The sequence below is a fragment of the Erinaceus europaeus genome, unplaced genomic scaffold, assembly GCF_950295315.1.
Source record: "Erinaceus europaeus unplaced genomic scaffold, mEriEur2.1 scaffold_686, whole genome shotgun sequence".
In the NCBI taxonomy this organism is placed as follows: domain Eukaryota; kingdom Metazoa; phylum Chordata; class Mammalia; order Eulipotyphla; family Erinaceidae; genus Erinaceus; species Erinaceus europaeus.
Genome location: NW_026647940.1, coordinates 8,508 through 31,360, shown reverse-complemented (window position 1 = coordinate 31,360; position 22,853 = coordinate 8,508). Strand labels below are relative to the sequence as shown.

The 22,853-nt window shown below is 37.9% G+C and overlaps 1 protein-coding gene across 2 annotated transcripts in view; it reads left to right on the top strand.

Moving 5' to 3' along the window:
- The window catches only part of UCHL3 (ubiquitin C-terminal hydrolase L3), a 46,517-nt gene extending 24,032 nt beyond the window's left edge, over window positions 1-22,485 (top strand). The window contains exons 5-8 of one of the 2 annotated variants that reach the window (XM_060184535.1): window positions 9,746-9,937; window positions 16,892-16,967; window positions 21,526-21,584; window positions 22,265-22,485. In XM_060184535.1, the coding sequence (XP_060040518.1) occupies window positions 9,746-9,937; window positions 16,892-16,967; window positions 21,526-21,584; window positions 22,265-22,348 (411 nt within the window). In that variant the 3' untranslated portion in view covers window positions 22,349-22,485. The remainder of the gene's footprint in view (window positions 1-9,745; window positions 9,938-16,891; window positions 16,968-21,525; window positions 21,585-22,264) is intronic. The other variant, XM_060184536.1, reaches the window with a different exon arrangement.
- Window positions 22,486-22,853: the final 368 nt, after the last annotated feature.

Genomic DNA, 22,853 nt, shown 5'->3' with positions numbered 1-22,853 from the left:
TCACACATGTACAAACTACTGTGTTTTACTGTTTAAAGCATTAATGTTCTCAATAAATAAAAGGAAAAAAAAAGCATTTAAATTCCACAAGACAACTTCTCAATTAGGAGAAAATCTTTTCACATCACACATCTGACAAGGGATTGATATCAAACATCTGTAAAGAAGACATATGGCTCAACAATAACAAAATCCCTAATTAAACTGAAGACAAAAGATTTGAATAGACAGTTTTAAAATGAATTTATATAGATGACCTACAGATACATTTTTAAAAATGCTTCAGATCACTTATCATTAGGAAAATGCAAACTCAGACCTCAAGGAGATGCCTCAGCACACCCTTGAGAATGACCTATATCAACAAAACAGGAAATAATAAGTGTTAGCAAGAATGTGGGGAAAAAGAAACTCTTGCACTGTTGCTGGAATTGCAAACTACTGGAGCCTCTTGTAAATAGTAAAGTCCTTAAATAAAGATGGAAATACCTTATGGTCCTGCAATACCAGTGCCACTCCTAGGCATGAAAAACCCATTAATGTAAAGAGACATATGCATCCTGTGTTTGTTGTTGCTTTATTCACAATTGCTAAGGAGTAGAAGCAACCTAAATGCTCATCAATAAATGACTGGCTGAAGAAGTTGCAGGACATTATGTTCAGTGGAATACTACAACTAAAGATGATATTGTGGGGAGCTGGGCGGTGGCACAGTGGGTTAAGAACACATGGCAGAAAGTGCACGACCAGCATCAGGATCCTGGTTGGAGCCCCCAGCTCCCCACCTGCAGGGGGATCACTTCACAGGCTGTGAAGCAAGTCTCAGGTGTCTATCTTTCTCTCCCCCTCTGTCTTCCCTTCCCCTCTCCATTTCTCTCTGTCCTATCCAACAACAACAACTGCAATAACAATAATAATAACAACAGCAATGATGATAAACAAGGGCAACAAAAGAAAAAATGAATAAATGAAATTTATTTTTAAAAAAGATGATATTGTGTCCTTTGGGACAAAATGCATGTAACAAGACATGATTATGCTTAGTGAAAAAATAAGTAAGGAAGTGAAATACAATTACTAGGTAGTTTCACTCGTGTAAAATATGGAATTGGAACACATGAACTTGTTTTTAAAAACAGAAAAGTGATGTAACTGTTTTGATGACTTGTGAGGACTATGGTGGTTGTTGTAGACCAAGCGATGGGTTTGGGAGGGGGACCACAGAACTTTGGGGCTAGGGGTGGTGTACAACTATACCACTTAGAATCTCATAAACCATTATTAAACCACTAATAAAATTAATATAAAGTGGTTAGAAAAAGAGTCATCATATTTGCAATTAGAAGTAGCTAACCACACAGGGTGAGGTATTGTCAACCAGAATAAAGCAGGTTTGCTTCCTGCTTACTGTTTAATAATCCTTTCCTCAAGCTCAGTGTCAACTATATATGCAACCATCATTCTGTTCCTACTGTGTTGCCCTTATATGAATCGACACAGATACAGTAATGAACATGTTTTATGCTGTGCTGAGTATATTTCTCTCTCCAACTCAAGAGTCTCATGTCTTTAAGCAACCATGAATGACCAGGAACAGATGAACCATTTAGATTGAAAAAGTAAAACCGAATTGTGCCAACCCAGGCCTTATAGCTATTTTCAGTGTGCTTAAATTCTGTTTCTGATTTAGTAATCTTTACTTTCTTTGACTCCCAAAGAATTTCTGTTTTCTCTGCTACTTATTAGGCACTTCTTCTTCCATTCCCTTATTCCCAATTACTTTCTCTTCTTCATATGTTTCTATTATTCTTCCCTTTTATTGATATATAAGTCAGATTGAACATGTAAAACTGCTGGTTACACAATGTCTTTGAGATTAGACACTTTATTATTATTATTATTTAAAGAGAGAGACCACAGCACCTATCCAAGAGAGCTATTTCACTTGTCCCAGACACTTACTATATATATGTACCTTCATTCCTAGATGGAACTAAACTTTGGAGATTCATTTATGTTTGCCAGATTATTTTGACCTGCAACGTGTTCAAACACATCTTCCTGATGCAGTACACTCAATGAGACCTAGGACATCATATAAGTGAGGGATATGTTGCTTGCTTACTTTCCCCCACCACCACCAGGTTTATAGATGGGCCTCAGAGCCTGTACTACAAATCTACCACTCCTGGAGACCACTTTTTTTTCTTTGTTTAATTTAATTTTTTATTTATAAGAAGGAAACATTGACCAAACCATAGGATAAGAGGGGTACAACTTCACACAATTCCCACCACCAGAACTCTGTATCCCATCCCCTCCCCTGATAGCTTTCCTATTCTTTATCCCTCTGGGAGTATAGACCCAAGGTCATTGTAGGATGCAGAAGGTGGGAGGTCTGGCTTCTATAATTGCTTCCCCACTGAACATGGGCATTGACAGGTTGATCCATACTCCCAGCCTGTCTTTCTCTTTCCCTAGTGGGGAAGGGCTCTGGGGAATCGGAGCTCCAGGACATATTGGTGGGGTTGTGTGTCCAGGGAAGTCTGGTAAGCATCATGCTAGCATCTGGAACTTGGTGGCTGAAAAGAGAGTTAACACACAAAGCCAAACAAATTGTTGACCAATCATGGACCTAAAGGCTGGAATAGTGCAGATGAAGAGTTGGGTGTCTCCATTTTGTAGATAACTAATAGGCATATTTTAGTTATACTTCAAGGGTTGGTGGCTATACTAGTTTATTTGTTTATTTCTTTTTCCCCCTGAGCCTGAAATCTGATATCCAGGTGGATCCTAATTATTGTCTGGGGAGATGATGTCATGGCTGGCTGAAGGACCAGAAAACTGGGTCAGTAAAGAGAGTAACTTCCAAATATGGGAAAGGTGTGTGAATATTGTTGATTGTAAACCCCATCTATTTGATGTAATTTGGGGCCCATATTCAATTTAGGAGCCTGTGTGACCTCTGCATCCCTGTAGATCTGACCTTACATTCTGTGGTCATAAGTAGGAACGTTCCAAGCTGCCCCAATATCAGGACCAATCTTCCTCAGGTGTAGCATAGAGTATATTGTCCATCCTCCCTTTGGAGGATGGAACATTCTCTACCATTGTTGATCCAGGTTGAGGGCAAGGTCCTATGGGGGCCCACAAAGGGGTCTATTGTGTTGTTCCTGATAGGAATGGTCAGTAACAATGGAGAGAGGGATTTATTCGAGGCCTAGGCCCATCATGTCTATTTGGGAATCTCGGGACTCCCCGAATAGGGCCCCAACTGGTGGGGTGGCCTGATAGTGACTAAAGAGTCATCATTAAAGTATGCCAGTCTCTTGTCCTTATTCAGCTTTTGCAGTCCTTGCTTTGATGAGGTTAGCTTTGGAATGAGTGAGAGAACTGTAATAGGAAGTAGGGGAGGAGGGTATCTAAGTCTAAGTAGACACTGTTTCATTATGAACTTTATACTGACTCAGTACAGACTATTGTGTATTTTTGCTTTCAGGTGTATATTTTGCCCTAATTTATGGATACATGTAAACATATGCTCTATCTTACAGGACCTGGTCTATATCTAGGTTTTGCGATTCTGTTAGGAAGTGAACCTCCTGGAATGGAATTAGAGAATCCTATGAAATGAAAGGTCTCACCTGATAATATGGGTGAAGGATTGACATTCCATGCCTTACGTCTCTGGACACAGTCTGAAGTGAAGCATGTTGAGGTGGTACTCCTTGTGTTGATTAGGTAGGAAGCATGCAGGGAAGTGAGCCCCACCCTAGAGGTTGCAGGACTGGGGAAAATACAGGCTCTAAAGAGGAAGTGGAAGGATCCTGTTGTCTTATTGTTTAAGAAAACAATAGATAGTTATTACTATAATCACATTATTTGGCAATTGGGTTAACTTTGAAATATCCCTTTGTTAGGATTTACTGTATCATGCACAACATCACCATAATTTATGTCCTTTCACATTATTTGCATATAGCTGTGACATAGGTTGCTTCTGTTCACCCTGGTCTAAGCTTTAAAGAAAGTCAACATATAAGAGTCAGCATATGTATTAAAAAGACTCAGTCTGTGATTTAAAAAGGTGGAGACAATTCAATCAATTTTACCGTCTTATATTAATTAAATAGTGATTTATATGACTACAAATTGATAGGAGTATACATAAACAGCATTCCGACCACCAAAAGACTGTGACCCATCCCCTCCCCCCCCCCCACTCCTGTGAAGCTGAACATCTACCCTCACCCCAGAGTTTTTACTTTGGTGCCTAACTCCAAATTCAGTGAAACCCTGCTTTGAGTTTCCCTTTCTGTTATTCTTTTTCAACTTATGTTTATGAGTGGGATCATGGCATACTTATCTTTATCTTTCTGACTTAGCTCACTTAACGTAATTTCTTCTAGCTCCATCCAAGATGTGTCAGAGAAGGTGGGTTCATTGTTCTTAACAGCTGCGTAGTATTTCATTGTGTATACCACAACTTTCTCAGCCACTCGTCTGTTGTTGGGCGTCTGGGTTGCTTCCAGGTTTGAGCTATTACGAATTGTGTTGCTATGAACATAGGTGTACACATTTCTTTTTGGATGGGTATTATGGAGTCATTGGGATATTACTGGGTCATATGGAAAGTCCATGTCTAACCTTATGAGAGTTCTCCAGACTCCTCTCCAGAGAGGCTGGACCAATTTACATTTCCACCAGCAGTGCAAAAGGGTTCCTCTGTCCCCACAGCCTCTCCAGCATTTGTTGCTGCTGTCGTTTTTTTATGTATGCCATTCTCAAAAGGGTGAGGTGGTATCTCAATGTTGTCTTTATTTGCATTTCTCCGACAATCAGTGAGTGACCTGGGGCAATTTTTCATATGTTTGTTAGCCTTTTGGATCTCTTCTGTAGTGAATGTTCTATTGATATCATCTGCCCATTTTTGGATGGGATCATTTGCTTTTTTGGTGCTAAGTTTGCTGAGCTCTTTGTATATTTTGGTGATTAGTCTCTTGTCTCTGCTTCATTGATCTAAGTGTAAGAGTGGGGTGTTGAAGTCTCCCACTATTATTGTATTACTATTGATGTATTTTTATAGTTCTTTCAGTAGGTGTTTGATGTATTTAGATGATCCCTCATTGGGTGCATAGATGTTAATAATTGTTAAATTTTCTTGGTTGATTGATCCTCTAATCATGTAATGGCCTTGCCTATCTTTTACTACTTTATTTAATTTAAAGGTATTGTGTCAGAGATGAGATGGCTGTTCCTGCCTTTTCTGTGGTTTTGTATGATAATTTTCCATCCTTTCACTTTAAGCCTGTGTTTGTCTTGTTTGGTCATATGGGATTCTTGCAAGCAGCATATGTTTGGGTTGTGTTTTCTGATCTATCCTCCCACTCTGTGACTTTTAAAGGGTTAATTTAAGCCATTGACATTTATTGATATTATGGATTTAATGTAGTGCCATTATTCTACAGTTTTTTATTTGCTCTGATATATGCCAAGTATTATGGTGATGTTCTTGTTTATAACAGGTCTTTTAGAACCTCTTTCAGGGCCGGCTTTGTGATGGTTGCCTCCTTTAACTGTTGTCTGTGTGAGAAGGTTTTGATCCCTCCATCTAGTTTGAATGAAAGTCTAGCAGGAGATATCCTTGGTTGAAACCCTTTTTCGTTCAGGGCTCGATAGACATCTTGCCATTCTCTTCTGGCTTTTAGAGTCTGAGTGAGAAGTCTGCTGATAATCTTACGGGTTTTTCCCCTGTATGTGACTTTGTTTTTCTCTTGCAGGCTTTAGATCCTTTCTTTAGCCTTACTTCTTCTCATTGTAACTATGATGTGTCTTGGTGTCTTCAGGTCTGGGTTGATTCTGTTTAGGATTCTCTGAGCCTCTTGAATCTTAATGTCCTTTTTGTTGTTTAGGTCTAGGAAGTTTTCTTCTATAATTTCCTCCAGAATGTTTACTTCTCCTTCCTCTCTTTCTTCCTCTGGTAGGCCAATTATATGAATATTACTTCTTTTGAGATCATCCCATATGTCTCTGTTGTTGTTTTCAGTGTCTCTCAATCTGTTTTTGAGCTCTTTTACCTCTTTATTAGTTTTCTCTAGTTCATCCTCAGTCTGGCTAATTCTGTTTTCTGCTTCTGTTAGCCTGCTTTTCCTTCCCTCAGCTTCTTTCTTCAGTTCAGTTATAGTATTAGCTTGTTCTACTAATTGACCTGTTAGTTCAGCTATTTCAGCTTTCAGTTTTCTCATTACCTCGAGGTAGCTTGTGTTTTCCTTGAGGTTCTCATCTGTTGTTTTCCTAATTCTGATAGCCCTTTCCTCCATAGTTGTCTTCATGTTGTGATTATTAGGTTTATTATTGCTTGCATACTTTTCTTATCTATGGTTACTTCAGACTGATTTGGAGTTTCTTCTGGGCTCTTGTCTAGATTCATTGTGGTAACAGTTTTATTTGCTTTTGATTTAACCATTTTCTTTTATTTTTCTGTTCTGTCGTTCTTCAGCTTTTGTGTTTTGAGTACAAACCACACTATATTAAATACCTTTATGACAAATGTGGTCACCCAAACTCAGAAATTACAACTTAATCAAGGATTGATGCAGCTCAGGCAATACCAGTTAGTCAAACAACAGCTCCAATCCAAGAAAAAAATAGCATCCAAATCCAAAGGAAAAACATAGAGAAAGGAAACAAAGAACAGACAATTATGTAAATCTACTTCCACTGTAAAGTCTAGGTATAGCAAAAGGAGAAAGGGAAGTAGAGAAGAGAGGCACACACACAGAAAGAGTCCATTCTGTGTCAGATTTCTTCCCCAAAATAACTCACAAATGAGTATCAGTGAATTCAGAATTCAAAAGAAGGAGGAAGGAAGAAAACAAAAGCAAATAATAATAATAATAAAAAGGAGCAGTGAAAGGAAGAGGGTTTTTGTTGGGTTTTTTTTTTTTTGTAAATTATCTAGGAAGAGGGAGAAAGGAGAGTGGAGGGAAGAGGTAGGGAGAAATAAGTTCCTCTCACACTGGCTAGGACATCAAGTCACCTAGCAATGGAGAAAACAACAACAGATAATTTTGGTCAACCTGAAGAAGGAGGAACAAAAGGGACACACGTATATAATAATAGTAATAATAAAATAGAATATAGTAAAAAAAAAAAAACCTAACAATTACTCTGCAATTTAGACAGTTCCAAAATGCCTGCAGGCAGCCTGAACAAAGACAGCCAATTGTAAGAAGTATCCAAAAAAAACCAAAAACCTCCAGGTAGTCTTTCCCAGGTAGGGGTGGGGAGAGGCTCTGGTTGGTCATGTATTTTGTCACTCAAATAGAGCTCCAGCCACTTAGGAAAAAAAAAAAAGGAAATAAAAACAAAAGGGAAAAGCACCCCCTGGTGAGCCAGGAATCTTAGTAAAGAAAATAGCTCAGTGGGGAACCTGCTGGGAGCCCCTGGGCCCGGTTCTGGTGTAGGGAGGAGGGGTGAGCTTCAGAAATAATCAAAAGATTTCCTTTCTCTTTCCCCCTGACTTAAAATTTCTAACCCAGGAGTGGTCTCACCCTTAGGACCCCTTATTCACCCTCCTGCTGTGGGCCCAGTATCCTACAGTATCCAGAGAATCCCTGGTCACAAGCTGTTGTTTGTTGGAGCTCACTCCAGCTGCTGCTTGCAAGTCACCATCTTGGCTTTGCCCCCACTTTTTTTTTTCTTTTTCCTTTTATTTGATAGAACAGAAATTTGAGAGGACAGGGGGAGAGACAGAGAGACACCAGTAATACTTGCTTCATGCTTATAAAACTTCCCCCCAGCAGGTGAGAAGTGGTTGTCCTGTTTTTAAAAATTATATTTTTCCATGATAAAGAGAGACAGATACAAAAGCACCTTCCAACATCTATGGAGTTCTGTTTGTCTCTGTCTTTTTTTTTTAATTTTTTTATTTTCCTTTTTTTGCCTTTGCTTTTTATTATTATTATTATTGTAGTTATTGTTGTTGTTGATGATGTCGTCATTGTTGGATAAGACAGAGAGAAATGGAGAGAGGAGAGGAAGACAGAGTGGGGAGAGAAAGACACCTGAAGACCTGCTTCACTGCCTGTGAAGTGTCGCCCCTGCAGGTGGGGAGCCGGGGCTCGAACCGGGATCCTTAGTCGGTCCATGTGCTTAGCGCCACCTACGCTTAACTCACTGCACTACCGCCTGACTCCCTGTCTTCTGTTTTCTTAGGTGGTGTTAGGGATCTGAGGGCTTCATGCATGTAAAGGCACTGAACTGCATCCCTGACCCCAGAAAACATACCTTTTTAAACCATCAAACTTTTAGTTTTATTTTAGAATAGTATTTTGTTTGCATTGGCTGAATTAGTCTTAAAAGTCATTTAGGACTACATTCCTTCATTTTTAAAAAGAGACTAAGGAAGTCATGCCTGGCCAGAGTCACTGTCACCACCAAGGACTCGTTATCACTTTCACTTATCATCATTTCTCACTATGTTGCAAATGATTACAATTCTTACATACTGCCTTAAATTAAATGTTTACTCCCTGAAGGAGACAGTTGTAAAATTATTTATATGTTTGTGCATTTTTTTTGTAGATTGGATCAGATTCAACTTTTGTTATACTGAATTGAAAGTATGTCTCTCTAAATAACTAAGAGGATTACTCTCATTTTTTGGTACCTAGGCTGTACACCACAGTGGTTAAAATCTTTGGATTCTATACTCAGGTTTCCTGTGTTTTGATCTCAGTGAAGATTGTTGGCAGTATGGCCTTGGTTTTGTTTCTTAACATTTATGTGCTTTGATTCTTCTTTTGTATAATGGGGTTAATTATAGTGCTTATGAATTCCTGGGGCTAACTGAGTTGATATATGCAGTGTGTTCCCAGGAGTACTTAGAACAAAATATATAATGCATATTTTGACTGTTATTATTTAATAACAGATGGCTAATTGGGTCATGATAGTTTCCATTTAACTTTTTAACTTGAGTAAGTGGATAGATACAAAGGCGAGCTTCATAGGGGCTTATCTCGCTTTAATTTTTTTCATAGAGCATATTCCCTCAAAGAAGTTTTTTTTTTAAATATTTATTTTATTTATTCCCTTTTGTTGCCCTTGTTTTTATTGTTGTAGTTATTATTGTTGTTGTCGTTGTTGGATAGGACAGAGAGAAATGGAGAGAGGAGGGGAAGACAGAGAGGAGGAGAGAGAGATAGACACCTGCAGACCTGCTTCACCGCCTGTGAAGCGACTCCCCTGCAGGTGGGGAGCCGGGTTCGAACCAGGATCCTTATGCCGGTCTTTGTGCTTTGTGCCACCTGCGCTTAACCCGCTGCGCTACAGCCCGACTCCCCAAAGAAGTATTTTTATGAGCACATACCATCCTACAGTTTTCTTCTATACATCATTCTTTATATACTTTATGTGTATTACATGTTTTATATATGCATTTCTATTTTAAAGCTGTGATGTAGTCATTCCATGTTAGTGGCTTTTCAGTCATTCAGTCTTGCTAAGGAAATGAGGATATACAAGTGTTTTAGATATGCACATACAGAAACTTTGGCATATAACCTGGTACCTTGGTTATATTTTTCCATTTTACCCACTTTTAACCAGTATTTATAAATGACCCTTTTCTAGATTATGCCTAGACCATATCAATACAAGTATGACCATACGTTGCTTTTAAGAATAAATGATCGCCCAGTAACGTGGTCTAAGTAAAATGTTCTCTTTTTTAATTATGTAGTCCTCTTCGCCATCCTCATCACAGCCTCATTCTAGCCACTGCAGAACGAAGGCCTCATCATTGTGTCACCATGCATCCCTGCCCTGGGTCAAACGTAACCATGTAGGCCCTGCAAAGGCTACCAGTCCATCTCTCCGTCTTCGTCGCTGGCGACCCTTCTTACGCCTACCATCTTTGGGTCTCCATTCTGTTGTAAGTGTAGTCAATCTTCCAACTTCTTCCAGTGACAAGGGCAGTCCATTTTCCCCCTAAAACTTCTTCATTCTTCAAAGTGCTTTTCTCTTGGTCCATTCAGCCATTAGCTTTTTCTCCCCAAAAAAGATTGCAAGCATACCTCTATGCTTTGCACTCTAGCTTGACTTTCACAGTACCTTGGTGAACATCCATCTTTCCACTCCATATCCTGCATTTTGATGAGTACTGACTGAGGTTTCTTTTAATGTTGTAACTTTCTGTTAACTGGTAGCGTGTGTCCTCTTGCCCTTCATCTTCCCCATTTAATTTAGTTGACTCAGTTCAGCAAATACTATGTACCTTCTAAGTTCTTTGTCATCTATGTATTTTGTTTTTCCATGTTTCTGAACAAGACATTAGTCTCTTGTTATGTTCTGGGGTCACTTTACTTACTCTATCCTTAATCTAATCCTTCATGGTGTAGGGTGTTTCATCTAAGCTATTTTATTCCTTGAGGTGGCTCAGGTACTTGGTTTAATCTTGATCCAATCTTCCCTGCCTATTTGGTTTCTAGAGATCTTTTCCAAGTAGGAGGTGAAGATTTTGTCTGAATTGATGTAGATTTCCTACAGATTTATAATTTCTCCTTCTTAGGTTGATCATATTAGCAAGCTATTAGAAATTTCGTTCATTCTAGTAATAATGGTAATCATCTTAAATGTTGGGGTTGATAACATTCTGATAATGCTCGTTATTTAAATAAACTGAGATTAGGCAATTATAACTCTTGGGTTTTTGATGTTTTAGATTACTATTGACTCCACAGTGGCTTGGCAGTATCTACCTAGAATTGCTATGTCTGGAAGACTTCATTTATGCCATAAATTTATAAGAAACATAACACTTGTGTAAATCATCATGAGTTGGGGCTGGACACCTAAATAAATGCACATGTTATCATGCACAAGGACCTGGGTTCAAGCCCCTGCTCCCCACCTGTAGGGAGAAAGCTTTATAAGTGGTGAAACAGGGCTGCAGATGTCTCTCTCCTTCCTCTCTTCTATACTCTCTCCTCCTTGCTTTCCCTTTTCCCCCTCTCACTTCCTCTCTGTTCTGTCAAGTTAAATAAATAATGTCAAAAATATTTTAAAAAAATCATCATGACTTGAAGCTAGAGGAAATCATATTATACAGATGCTTAATGCTTGGAAAATGAGAAGTTGGTATTAAAAATTCTTTCCTCCTCTTTACTTAACTCTTCTACAGCTATACTCAACCTATAGGGTTTTTGGAAAAGTCATGATACATTTTTTTGCATGGAAAAATGTCATGACTTTTTTGACAACCCAACAAGGTGGAGTGTAGGCATTTTCCCCTTAAGCCCCAGCTTTCACCAAATATCAGTATTATCATCAAATTAGACTCTCATTTCTGCAGAACATCAACAAACTGGTACCTCTGTTTCATTATCCTCGTTGGATCACAACATGCACTTGTTATTTTTATTCATCCTTTCATTTGATATTTTTGTTTCCCTACTGTATCGTACATTTACGGCGTGGCACAGTAGGAGGTTCTGGGTGAATTAGATGATAAAGTAAAAATAAAACTTTATTAATTCTGATAGTTTAATTGATTTTATTCTAAATATGAATAAATTCCTTTTGTAGATTTAAACAAACAGTTCATGATATGCCTTTCTACTTTCTGAGGTGGTAGATTATGTTGTCCAACTTCCCTTCGGATATTCCCTACCATTGTTGATCTACATTGAGGGCAGGTTCCTATAGGGTCAACAAGGGATCTTTTGTGTTGTTCCTGATGGAGATGACTAGTGACAGTGAAGAGAGGGATTTGTTAAAGTTCTAGGCCCATCATGTCTGTGTGGGAGTCCCAGGACTCACTGGCTAGAGCCCCAGGTGATAAGGTGGCCTAGTAGTGACTGAAGAGTCATCATTAAAGTATGCCAGTCTCTTGTTCTTATTCAGCTTTTGTAGTCCTTACCTTGTCTGAGAAGGTTAGCTTTGGAGTGATTGGGGGATGTGTAATAGGAGGTAGGTGAGGAGGGTATCTAGGTCTAAGTAGAAACTGTTTCACTAGGTACTATATGGTGTCTTTTTTAGGTCTTTCTACTTGTTTGCTGCATTTATTGACTCACTGCAAACTATTGTGCACTTTTGCATTATGGTATATATTTTCCCCTAACTTATGGATATATGTACATATACCCTAGCTCATGGACCCTGGTCTATATCTAGGTTTTGAAGTTTTGTTAAGAAGTATACCACCCCAAATGGAATTAAGGAGTCCTATGAGCTAGGAAAGGTCTCACCAGAGTAATGAAGCTGAAGAGTTGACATTCCGTGCCTCAAGTCTCTGGACACAGTCCAAAGTGAAGCGTGCTGAGGTGGTACTGGTTGCATTGATTAGGCTGGGATTAGCAGATGCAGTATCCGTTGGTATGACTTGAGAAAAGCATACAGGAAAGTGATCCTCAACCTAGAGATTTCAGGCCTGGGAGATATATGGGCTTTCTAGAGAAAAGGGAAGGTTCCTGTTGTCTTAGGGTTTAAGAAGGTAATGGATAGTTATTGCTATAACCAAATTATTTGACAATTGGGTTATCTTTGAAAATCCTATTTGTTAGAATTTGCTGTATCATACAAGACCTCACTCACCATAATTTATCTCCTTTTACGTTTTTTATATATAACTGTATCTTATAATATAACAGCACCATTGCTTCTGTCCACCCTGGTCTAAGCTTTTAGGAGATTTAGTATTTCAGAGAACAAATCATTATTAGAAATGTATCAACAATTTGAGCCCACTGTTAAAATTCAATATGATTACCAATTTGAAGTCTTTTTAAAATTTTTATTAGCTTTTATTACCTTTTGTTGCACTTGTTTTTTTGTTTGTTTGTTTTTTTATTGTTGTAGTTGTTACTGATGTCGTCATTGTTGGACAGGACAGAGAGAAATGGAAGAATATGGTTGTAATAACACATAATGTCTTGTGGCACTTAACAGCTTGCTGAGTAGTTTAAAGCATTTCATTTAAATCTCAAAACAAAAATGGAATCCAGTGCTCAGAGGGCTAGAATATATTTATTCAGGCCTGTAACTCTAGTTGTATTACTTTTTTTTGCCTCCAGGCTTATTTCTGGGCCTCAGTGCCTGCAGCATGAATTCACTGCTCCTGGAGGCCATTTTTCCCCCTTTTGTTTTTTGTTGCCCTTGTTGTTGTAGCTTTGTTGTGGTTATTATTGTTGTTGATGATGTCGTTCGTTGCTGCATAGGACAGAGAGAAATGGAGAGAGGAGGGGAAGACAGAGAGGAAGAGAGTAAGATAGACACCTGCAGACCTGCCTCACCTCCTGTGATGTGACTCCTCTGCAGGTGGGGAGCCTAGGGCTCGAACTGGATTCCTTACGTCAGTCCCTGCACCTTGCACCACGTGCGCTCAACCTGCTGTGCCACCACCCGACCCCCTAGTTGTATTACTTTTACCTCTAGTAAAAACAGTTGTACTTACTGACAAAACATGAAAAAATGGAAGCTCCAGTATGTTACTTTTTAAGAAAAGATGGCTTTAAACTAACATTAAAAAAGCAGAATGCTTAAAATAACTTAATGTACTGTTTGAGAATTGTCTTAAGTAAAATGAGACTCTTTTATTATATACAGATAGTTTTCTCTAGTGTTTTTGGTGTAGAACTGAATTTACTTAGGTTTAAGACTTGAAAAATAGGATTTTCTTCCTGTTACCTATGAAATAAGTGTGTTGCTGTGAGAGATTATTAATATATACATACATATACTTTTCTTCTAACTAGGAAAGTAAGAGGACTAGTTATTACCATTGTGCAGTGTTTAAAAGAAATAAATCATCCTTAAGAGGGGTTAGACTTTCCCTAAGATGATAGTAAACACTGGGAGGCATGCTTTAACCTCAGTATGAGAGAAAATAAACAAAATGGTCCCAAGTATGGAATAGTCTTCCAACAAATTTTCTGTCAGTTCCCTATTATTGGAGGGACTCCCACAGAATGAGGCTATGGAGGAGAGATGTCTATTATTGGAGCAACAATAAAATAAGGTAATTTGGATTCTTAACCAGTTTGAAATTCTTTAAGTTGTTAATTAGAAAGAACCAGTTTGCCACACTTAATTTATGAGGGTTTCCCCTTCACAATTTACATGAAATAATCTCAAGAAGTTAAGTTTAGGTGAATAACCCTATTTGTACATGTTTTAGAACCATTAAGTCAATTCAGGGTATTGTTGATTTCTTTCAGTATTTTCATATTACTGGTACTTAAGAATACATAATTATTTGGAGGGTGAATAATGTATACATTTTAGAGTTACTCTGTGTTGCAGGTTGTTACATGAATAGAATTATGTTAAGTAGTGGGGCATGATTTGATTCATGCTTCTGTAAGTTTTGTTTTTTTTAGGTTTTCACTTGCATTTAACAGAGATTGAGTTTCATTTTGAGCCATTTAGATTTATTACATACCTAGTACATGTGTTAACTGTGTAGTCAGCATTGCATGTCATAGTAAGTACTCGTTAATTATGTATTTACTATCATAAGTTATTTGAGTATCTAAAATATAACAGATATTGCTTATGCAAATTGAATTTGATAAACTAATGTCCTGGTGCATGATGGTGGAGGAGGACCTAGGCTGGAGGCGAGTATTTTGCATAAAACTGTAAAATTTTACCAATAAGTGTGCCTTCTGTAAATCATTAATCCTCCCCCCAAAAATAATGCTAAATTTAGTTTTAATTTCCAGAAGTTCACTAAGAAAGCATTAAAAAAAAATCATATACTGCAGTTAATTGCATATTACTTTCCTCTTAACCACTTTTTTAATCTTTTGGGCTATTTAATCTAAATTGAACCTACTCATTTTTTAAGTTTAAAAGAAAACTATTTACTTATTGATTCAACCAGATCACTCCTCAGCTTTGTCTTTTGGTGGTACTAGGAATTGAACCAGAGAATTCTGAGTCGCAGACATTAAAATCTTTTGTAGGGAGTTGGGCAGTAGCACAGTGGGTTAACCTCATATGGCACAAAGCGCAAAGACCGGCATAAGGATCTGGGTTGGAGCCCCCAGCTCCCCACCTGCAGGGGAGTCTCTTCACAAGCAGTGAAGCAGGTCTGCAGGTGTCTGTCGTTCTCTCCCCCTCTCTGTCTTCCCCTCCTCTCTCCATTTCTTTGTCCTAGCCAACAAAAGGACAGCAATAACAAAAATAATAACTACTACAACAATAAGAAACAAGGGCAACAAAAGGTAAAGTAAATAAATAAATATTTAAAAAATTATAAAATCTTTTGTGGGAGTCCGGCAGTAGCGCAGCGGGTTAAGCACACATGGTGCGAAGTGCAAGGACCAGCATAACGATCCCGGTTTGAGCCCCGGCTCCCCACCTGCGAGGGAATCACTTCACAAGTGGTGAAGCAGGTCTGCAGATGTCTGTCTTTCTCTCCCCCTCACTGTCTTCCCCTCCTCTCTCCATTTGTCTCTGTTCTATCCAACAACAGTAACATCAATAATAACTACAGTAAAACAACAAAGGCAACAAGAAAGGAAAAAATAAATAACTATTTAAAAAATATTCTGTAAAACTACTAAATGATCACCCTGATCCCATTTTAAAACTTTAAAAATATAGCATGAATAATAATATTGGTGGGGGCTGGGCAGTGGTGCAACAGGTTAAGCGCACATAATACAAAGCATAAGGAACCACACAGGGATCCCGGTTTGAGCCTCTGGCTCCCCACCTACAGGGGGCTAAAGTAGGTCTGCAGGTGTCTTTCTTTTTCTGTACCTTCTCCTTCTCTCTCAATTTCTTTCTGTCCTATCCAAAAAATCAAAAAATTGGTCACAGGAGCAGTGGATTTGTAGTACGAGCACTGAGCCCTAGACATAACCCTGGAGGCAATAGTAATATTAACAATAATAACAGTAACAAGATTTAATTCTGAAACTATATTGTATTATTCAAAAATAATATTATCAAGTCCAAATTGTTAGGGAAATTTTTTTGATGTCTTAATATTTAACTTGAAAAGCTTTTTTAATTGTTATGCTACTACTAAAAATAAATTTTAAAAAGTTTTTTATTTCAGTCTTCAAAAATTATACAAATCAGTTTGTGCGTTCATTTAATTCAGCAAGTGTGGTCTGTGGATTTATCATTTACCAGGCATTTGATAGGTTCTGGGACTTCCCATGTAAAATTTTTTTTTATGATGTCATACTTTTTAAAAATACATTTATTTTATTTTAATGATAGATTGACAGACAGACAGACAAGACCAGACTGCTGCTTAGTTCTGGCTTATAGTGGTCCTGGGGATTCAATCTGGGACCTCAGAATCTCAGCCATTAAAGTCTTTTGCATAATTATTATACTTTCTTCCTAGTTCATGATGTCATACTTAAAAAAATCTAAATATTTATTTATTTTCCCCTTTGTTGCCCATGTTGTTTTTCATTGTTGTTATTTATGTCGTTGTTGGATAGGACAGAGAGAAATGGAGAGAGGAAGGGAAGACAGAGGGGGAGAGAAAGACAGACCCCTGCAGACCTTCACCACCTGTGAAGCGACTCCCCTGCAGGTGGGGAGCTGGGGGCTCGAACCGGGATCCTTACACTGGTCCTTGTGCTTTGCACCACCTGTGTTTAACCCACTGCACTACCGCCCGATTACCTGGAGTGGTATTCTTATAGTTGATATAGTTTCCTTGTTAATGTGGTATTCTTATAGTTGATATAGTTTCCTTGTTAATGTGTCATAAACATAGGCTTGCACACTCTTTGCCCACCATACTATAGATAAGGTTCTGAGTTATTTGGATGAATTTCTCTCATGTTATTTGATAGTATTTATGTGTGTTGATTTGTTTGACTGCTAATATATGCTGTGTTTTCTTCTCCTATTCCAGGCACCAAGTATAGATGAAAAAGTAGATCTTCATTTTATTGCGTTAGTTCATGTAGATGGGCATCTCTATGAATTAGGTAAGAACTATTTTAATTCCTTTTGTGGAAAGAAATCAGTAGCAAAGTCTCTGTGATAAACAGAACCACTGACTAAATTGTGTTTATTTAGTTGCCCTGTAATATTGTCAGCATAAGTTTTCCATTTAAGATTTCTTACTAGGTGAAAAAATATTTTTATGTGCAAGCATCTTGAAATTCTAAAATGCTTATATGCCACCTTTGCATTTTAAATGAAGTGTATCATGGGAAAGTCCTGTACACCACTCCAGCATTCCTGACTAAATAATGATGTTACTTATCATCAACATCTGTACAACCTCCTTGTTCCTGAAATTAGCTGTGAAACAGTATAATATTCATAAAGACTGTATATAAGATAGGGAGATTTCATGTGAGGGAGAGGGAGGTTGAGGGAGAGAGAAAAGGGGAAAGGGAAGAGAGAGATGCCAGACACCACTCTGGTGCAGGGAGTAATGAGGATTGAATTGGGAGCTGCAGACATGCAAATTCCATGCTCTGCTAGTTGAGCTTTTTTGATGCAAAACCAGTTTTTTGTGTTCAGTAACATTACCAGTTTTCTGATTTTTGTAGTATCCTTTTGTAATATATGAGTTGTTGTTTTTTAAGTCTTTATTGGAGTTCATGTTTTCTTGTACTGATTTTCAAAGGCAGGTGTCTAAAGTTACTATGGGCGGGTGGGCGTGTCTTGTTTTAGAGTGTTGAAGGAGAGTCTTATAATTGTAACTGAATTCATTCACACAGAAAAAATTTCTTCTTTTTTTTTCTATTGATATTCAGTACTTATCATGACCCTCCACCCCCTCAAAAAAAAATACAAACAAAACAAAAAAACTCTGATTGTCTCAAAGGAAGAAGTTGCCTAAAAAATGCAAACTGACTGGTTGGTTAGCTCTGTGAATTCAGAGGCTAAGTAAAAAAAAAGCAGTAGAAGAAAAGATATACACCAAGGGTGAACCTCATGAAGAATGACTTTCTTTTGTAGCATGCCAACATCAACACTATAGGAGTTTAAAGTTGCTCTCAAGTAAAAGTATCAGAAAAGATATTCCCAGCTGTAGTGGGAAAGCTTTACAAGCAGTAAAGCAGGTTTTCTATCCTACCCGCTCCATTTTCCTTCCTCTCTCAATTTATATTTATCCTATAAAAGATAAAAATGGGGAGGGAGGAAAAAAGGAAAGAAGGAAAGGAAGCAAAAAAGGTGGGAATTACTCTGAAATAATTTTAGGGGCTAGAAGATAGCTCACATGGTAGAATGTACACTTTGAGCCCTTGACACCCCCTGAGAACTCCAGGTGTGGCATCAGGGAAAGCTTCATGAATGGCAGAGCAGTGCTTTTTTCTCTTCCCCTCTCAGTCTTTTGCCCCTTTGATGTCTCTGTCTGAAATCAAAAGAAATAAACTAAGAGTTCACCAGGAGCAATGGAATCTCACAGGTATAAACTCCAGTGTGTGTGTGTGTGTGTGTGTGTGTGTGTGTGTGTGTGTGTGTGTGTGTGTGTGTGGCCTCAAATCAGTTTTTATAAAAAAATTACATATAGAACTGCTTTAAACCTTGAACTTAAGATTTCCTAAATTATGTAAGTATATCTGAACCATTTGAAAATAAGTTAGTTTAGGATTAAGTCCCAAATACTGTAATTTAGTGATATGTTTCTTTTATTTTTAGTGTCCTAATAGTAGCTCCAAAATGCTGATAATTCTGGTTCTTTCATTTTTATAAATAAGTATCAGTTTATGTGGTAACATTTTCTGAGTGTAATTTTTGCTCATGTTTTCCTTTTAAAAATATAAATGAGCTGGGCCAGGTAGTGGCACACCTGGTTGAGCACACACATTACAGTGTGCAAGGACCTGAGTTCAAGCCCTTCATCGCCACCTGCAGGGGGAAGCTTCACAAGTGGTGAAGCAGGGCTGCAGGTGTCTCTCTGTCTCTCTTCATCTCTATCATCCCCTTCTCTCTTGATTTCTGGCTGTTTCTACCCAATAAACAAATAAAGATAATTAAATTATATATATAAAACTAATCAGGCCAAGTCTACAAATATGCATACTTAGCCAAAAATGTTTATTATGTTTAAAAAAAAAGGGACTTGTGCTTCACTGACTAAACTTGAGAAAGTACTATGATAAAATGTCTGAGATTATAGACTTCTTTTTGTTTTAAGATTTATTTGTGAGAGAGTAAGTGCCGGTGCTCATGTGGGTGGCCTCTCAATAGAGGTAAGCCACTGGCCTCCCCGTCACTGGTTCTAGTGACCAGGCAAAACAGATAGAATCGCCAGGGGAAACTCAGTTATGAACTTCCCCTTTATTTGGGGTAAGCACAGATTTTTATAGCAAAGAGAACAGAGGACGTTTTTCATATATGTCGAAATTACAGGGTTCTAAAGGTCAGATACCCCTATGGTGGGGAAGGGTAGGAATGACAAGAATTGATGAGATACAGAAAGGTCAGAGCAATTAGTTTCCATGATGCATGACATGTTAATTATCTAAAGGTATTAAGTAAAACATAGTGGTAAAACCAGTAGAGTGAGATAAAGCAGAGAAGGGCAAAGCTTGATGTAAATCATAGATATCAAAGACAAGGAAATAAAGTGTGGGGTCTCACTGCCAGGGTACTGGCAAGGCTTGTGATGCAGTATACTTATGTGTGTGATCAAAGGGTGGCGAACTTTTATGGTGAATGTGGTGAACTCTAAGTGAACTTACAAGCAGACTGCCATTTGGTCCTGGCAGGGGAGTGAACTAAGTGTGAGAGGTTTGCAGGCCTTCTATGAAGCTTGAGAGGCTAACAAGGGGAAACTGAGTCATGGAAACTTTCCCTCTTAGCTCATCCCTGAAAGGGAGAGACTGACAAGTAGGGTGTCTTTCCAGACCTCCATCTCAAGGATGGGAGAACTCCCCTAAGCTCTACGAGGCTTTCACATAGTCCCACAAGTAAGACAAGAGAAACAGAAGATCACTTTGGGACATATATTCCTGGACTTCAAACTTAGAGCCTCATGCTTGCAAATCCAGCACTTTAGTCAGTGCACCATCTCCCAGGTTGTGAGAATATAGATTTCTGTATAGAGTTAGAGCATCAGCTAACTGCAGTGTTGAACTTTTTCCTGGTTTTGAGACTAGTTTATTCAAATCAGGTATGATGACGGCAAACGCTAGAAGAAGAAGGTATGATGACCATTAATTACTTTTGGTGGCTAGTCAAGTAATTGTAAATGACTTAGATTTCTTATCTATACTTCTGTTTTGGAGGTACACAATTAGTTGTAATTACAGATAAATCTGGTAGCTGTTCCCTTTCATTCCTATAAAAATGTCAGTCTCAAGAGCCTCCTGGTTGAAAGTGAAGAGTTTTCTTCTTTTATTATTATTTTTTATTTATTTTTCTCTTTTGTTGCCTTTGTTTATCGTGGTTGTTATTATTATTGTTGTTGTTGCTGCCATGGTTGTTGGATAGAACAGAGAGAAATGGAGAGAGGAGGGGAAGACAGGGAGGGTAGAGAAAGATAGACACCTGCAGAGCTGTTTCACCACCTGTGAAGCGATCCCCTGCAGGTGGGGAGCCGGGGGCTCGAACCGGGATCCTTATGCTGGTCCCTGCGCTTCATGCCACGTGCGCATAACCCACTGTGCTACGCCCAACTCCCAACTTTCTTTTTTAGATTTATTTATTACACGTGAGCAAGAGTTCCACATGAGACAGAAGCCAGAGCACCACTCTGGCACATGAAGTACCAGAAATCGAACCAAGAACTTTAGGTATGCAATTCTAATGCTCTACCAATGAAGCCATTTCCCCAACCACTGAATTTTTTTTTTCACATTTCAGAATGTAGAAATTTTAAAATCTAACGCCTCTTAATCTTGCATATTTCTATATGGAATTAGAGTCAATATTCCTAATGAATTCTGTTAAGATATTTTAGCCTTTTGAACATGGTACAGGGCTCTAACACTTTTAATACTAAAATCATTAAGTTATCACATTTAAAAATTATTTTATAGGGAGCCAGTGAGGTAACTCGCCTGCTTTGCCACACACATGACCCAGATTAAAACTCTTACCACATGGGAGCACTGCTCCACTTTGGGGGCCTTCAGTGCTACAGTGTCTCTTCTGTTTCTCTGCTTCTCTGTCTCATTATCTGAAAAAGTTAGCCGGAAGTGAAGTCCCAAAAATGACAGAGAAAGATTTAAACATTACTTGGATGTTGGGTGGTGGCACAACCGGTTGGGCACACATGTTACAATGCTCAATGACCCAGATTCAACCCCCCCCCCCCCACCTGCAGAGGGAAAGCTTCCAGAGCAATAAAAGAGTACTACAGGTGTCATTCTTTCTCTTCCTCCTCTATATCTTTCCCTTCCCTCTCAATTTCTCTGTCTCTAATAAATGATAACATAAAAATAAAAAACAAAACATTTTTTGAGAATATACTGAGTCTCTTGCAGTATTTCTTGGGTCACTTTGGAAAGAGGAACATGGAAGTCAAAAGTGTATCATCCAGTGCAAACACCCAAGCATTGAACTGTTTGTTTATTTCCACAGATGGGCGCAAGCCATTTCCAATTAACCATGGAGAAACTAGTGATGACACTTTATTAGAGGTAACAGTAAGACTTGTTGGTCCATTTTAAGTGCTATGAATGCTCTTGTTATCTTTAAAACCTACTTAAAGATGGCTTTTATAAAGCTGTCTCTGTGTTTTGGTGCTTCCTTATCCTTGCTCTTTTGAGAAAAAAATCCAGAAAGGAAATTCTGAACTATTGTTAAAAATCTATATCAAATAGGTTCTAAGAGGTCTTCGTGTGAACAAGTAGAATAACTGAAAAAGACAAGGAAAGTACTGAAAGAGCTGACATCACACTGCATAGTCAACAAATCTGAAATACTGTCCTTTTAAAATACTAATTTTAATTTTACTGGATAGAGACAGGGAGAAAATGGGGTGGAAAAGGGGAGAGACAGAGACAGAGACACCTGCAGTACAACTTCACTGTTTATGAGGCTCTCCCCCTGCAAATGGGGTTTACTATTTTGAACATTATTTAAATTCAGCAAGGTATTTAATTTTCAGATTGAAGACATCTAAAAAAAAAAAAGAACACTTATTGTACCATTTACTTCTATGGTCCTTTACTCTTCTGGTGTTATTTTTCTCTTAAAGAAGAAAAAAAAAGAAGTCTACAATATGAAATTTATGTGAATTGGAAAAATATGAAATTATTTATTTGTTATTTGATATATTTATCAACTGAAAAAAATGTGCTTTTTCTTCCCCCGATAGGATGCCATAGAAGTTTGCAAGAAGTTTATGGAACGTGACCCTGATGAATTAAGATTCAATGCGATTGCTCTTTCTGCAGCATAGTTTGTCAGTAATGGGAACATAAAATACTGTATTATTTGCAACATAATGATTAAATTTCTGCTGCCATACACTAATGCAAATTTTTTTGATATTTTCATTAATGTGATTGATTAAACTTTATGTGAATTAAACTTTGACTCAGTCCATGTTTTGTTATTTGTGCCCGTAAATCAAAGCTGCAGTTCCTTTCTTCCTTTATTATGAAATATTTATTTGATGACTTGCAGTATAGTTCTTGTTTCTTTGAATTTCATAAGATACTGTATATTAGACCAGGGGCACAGTTTCCATCTGTGTAATGTGAATGTATAAGATATGTTAATGTATATATTATGTAACATAATATATACATTAACATAACATAATGTATATGTTAATGTGAATGTATAGGATATGTTAACATATTTATTTAGCAAACAATTGTGAGCATCTACTTGTAATGAAACAGACACTGTTCTAAGTGTTAGGATTACAACAGTAAATTATTCAAATCTGTCTCTTGGTC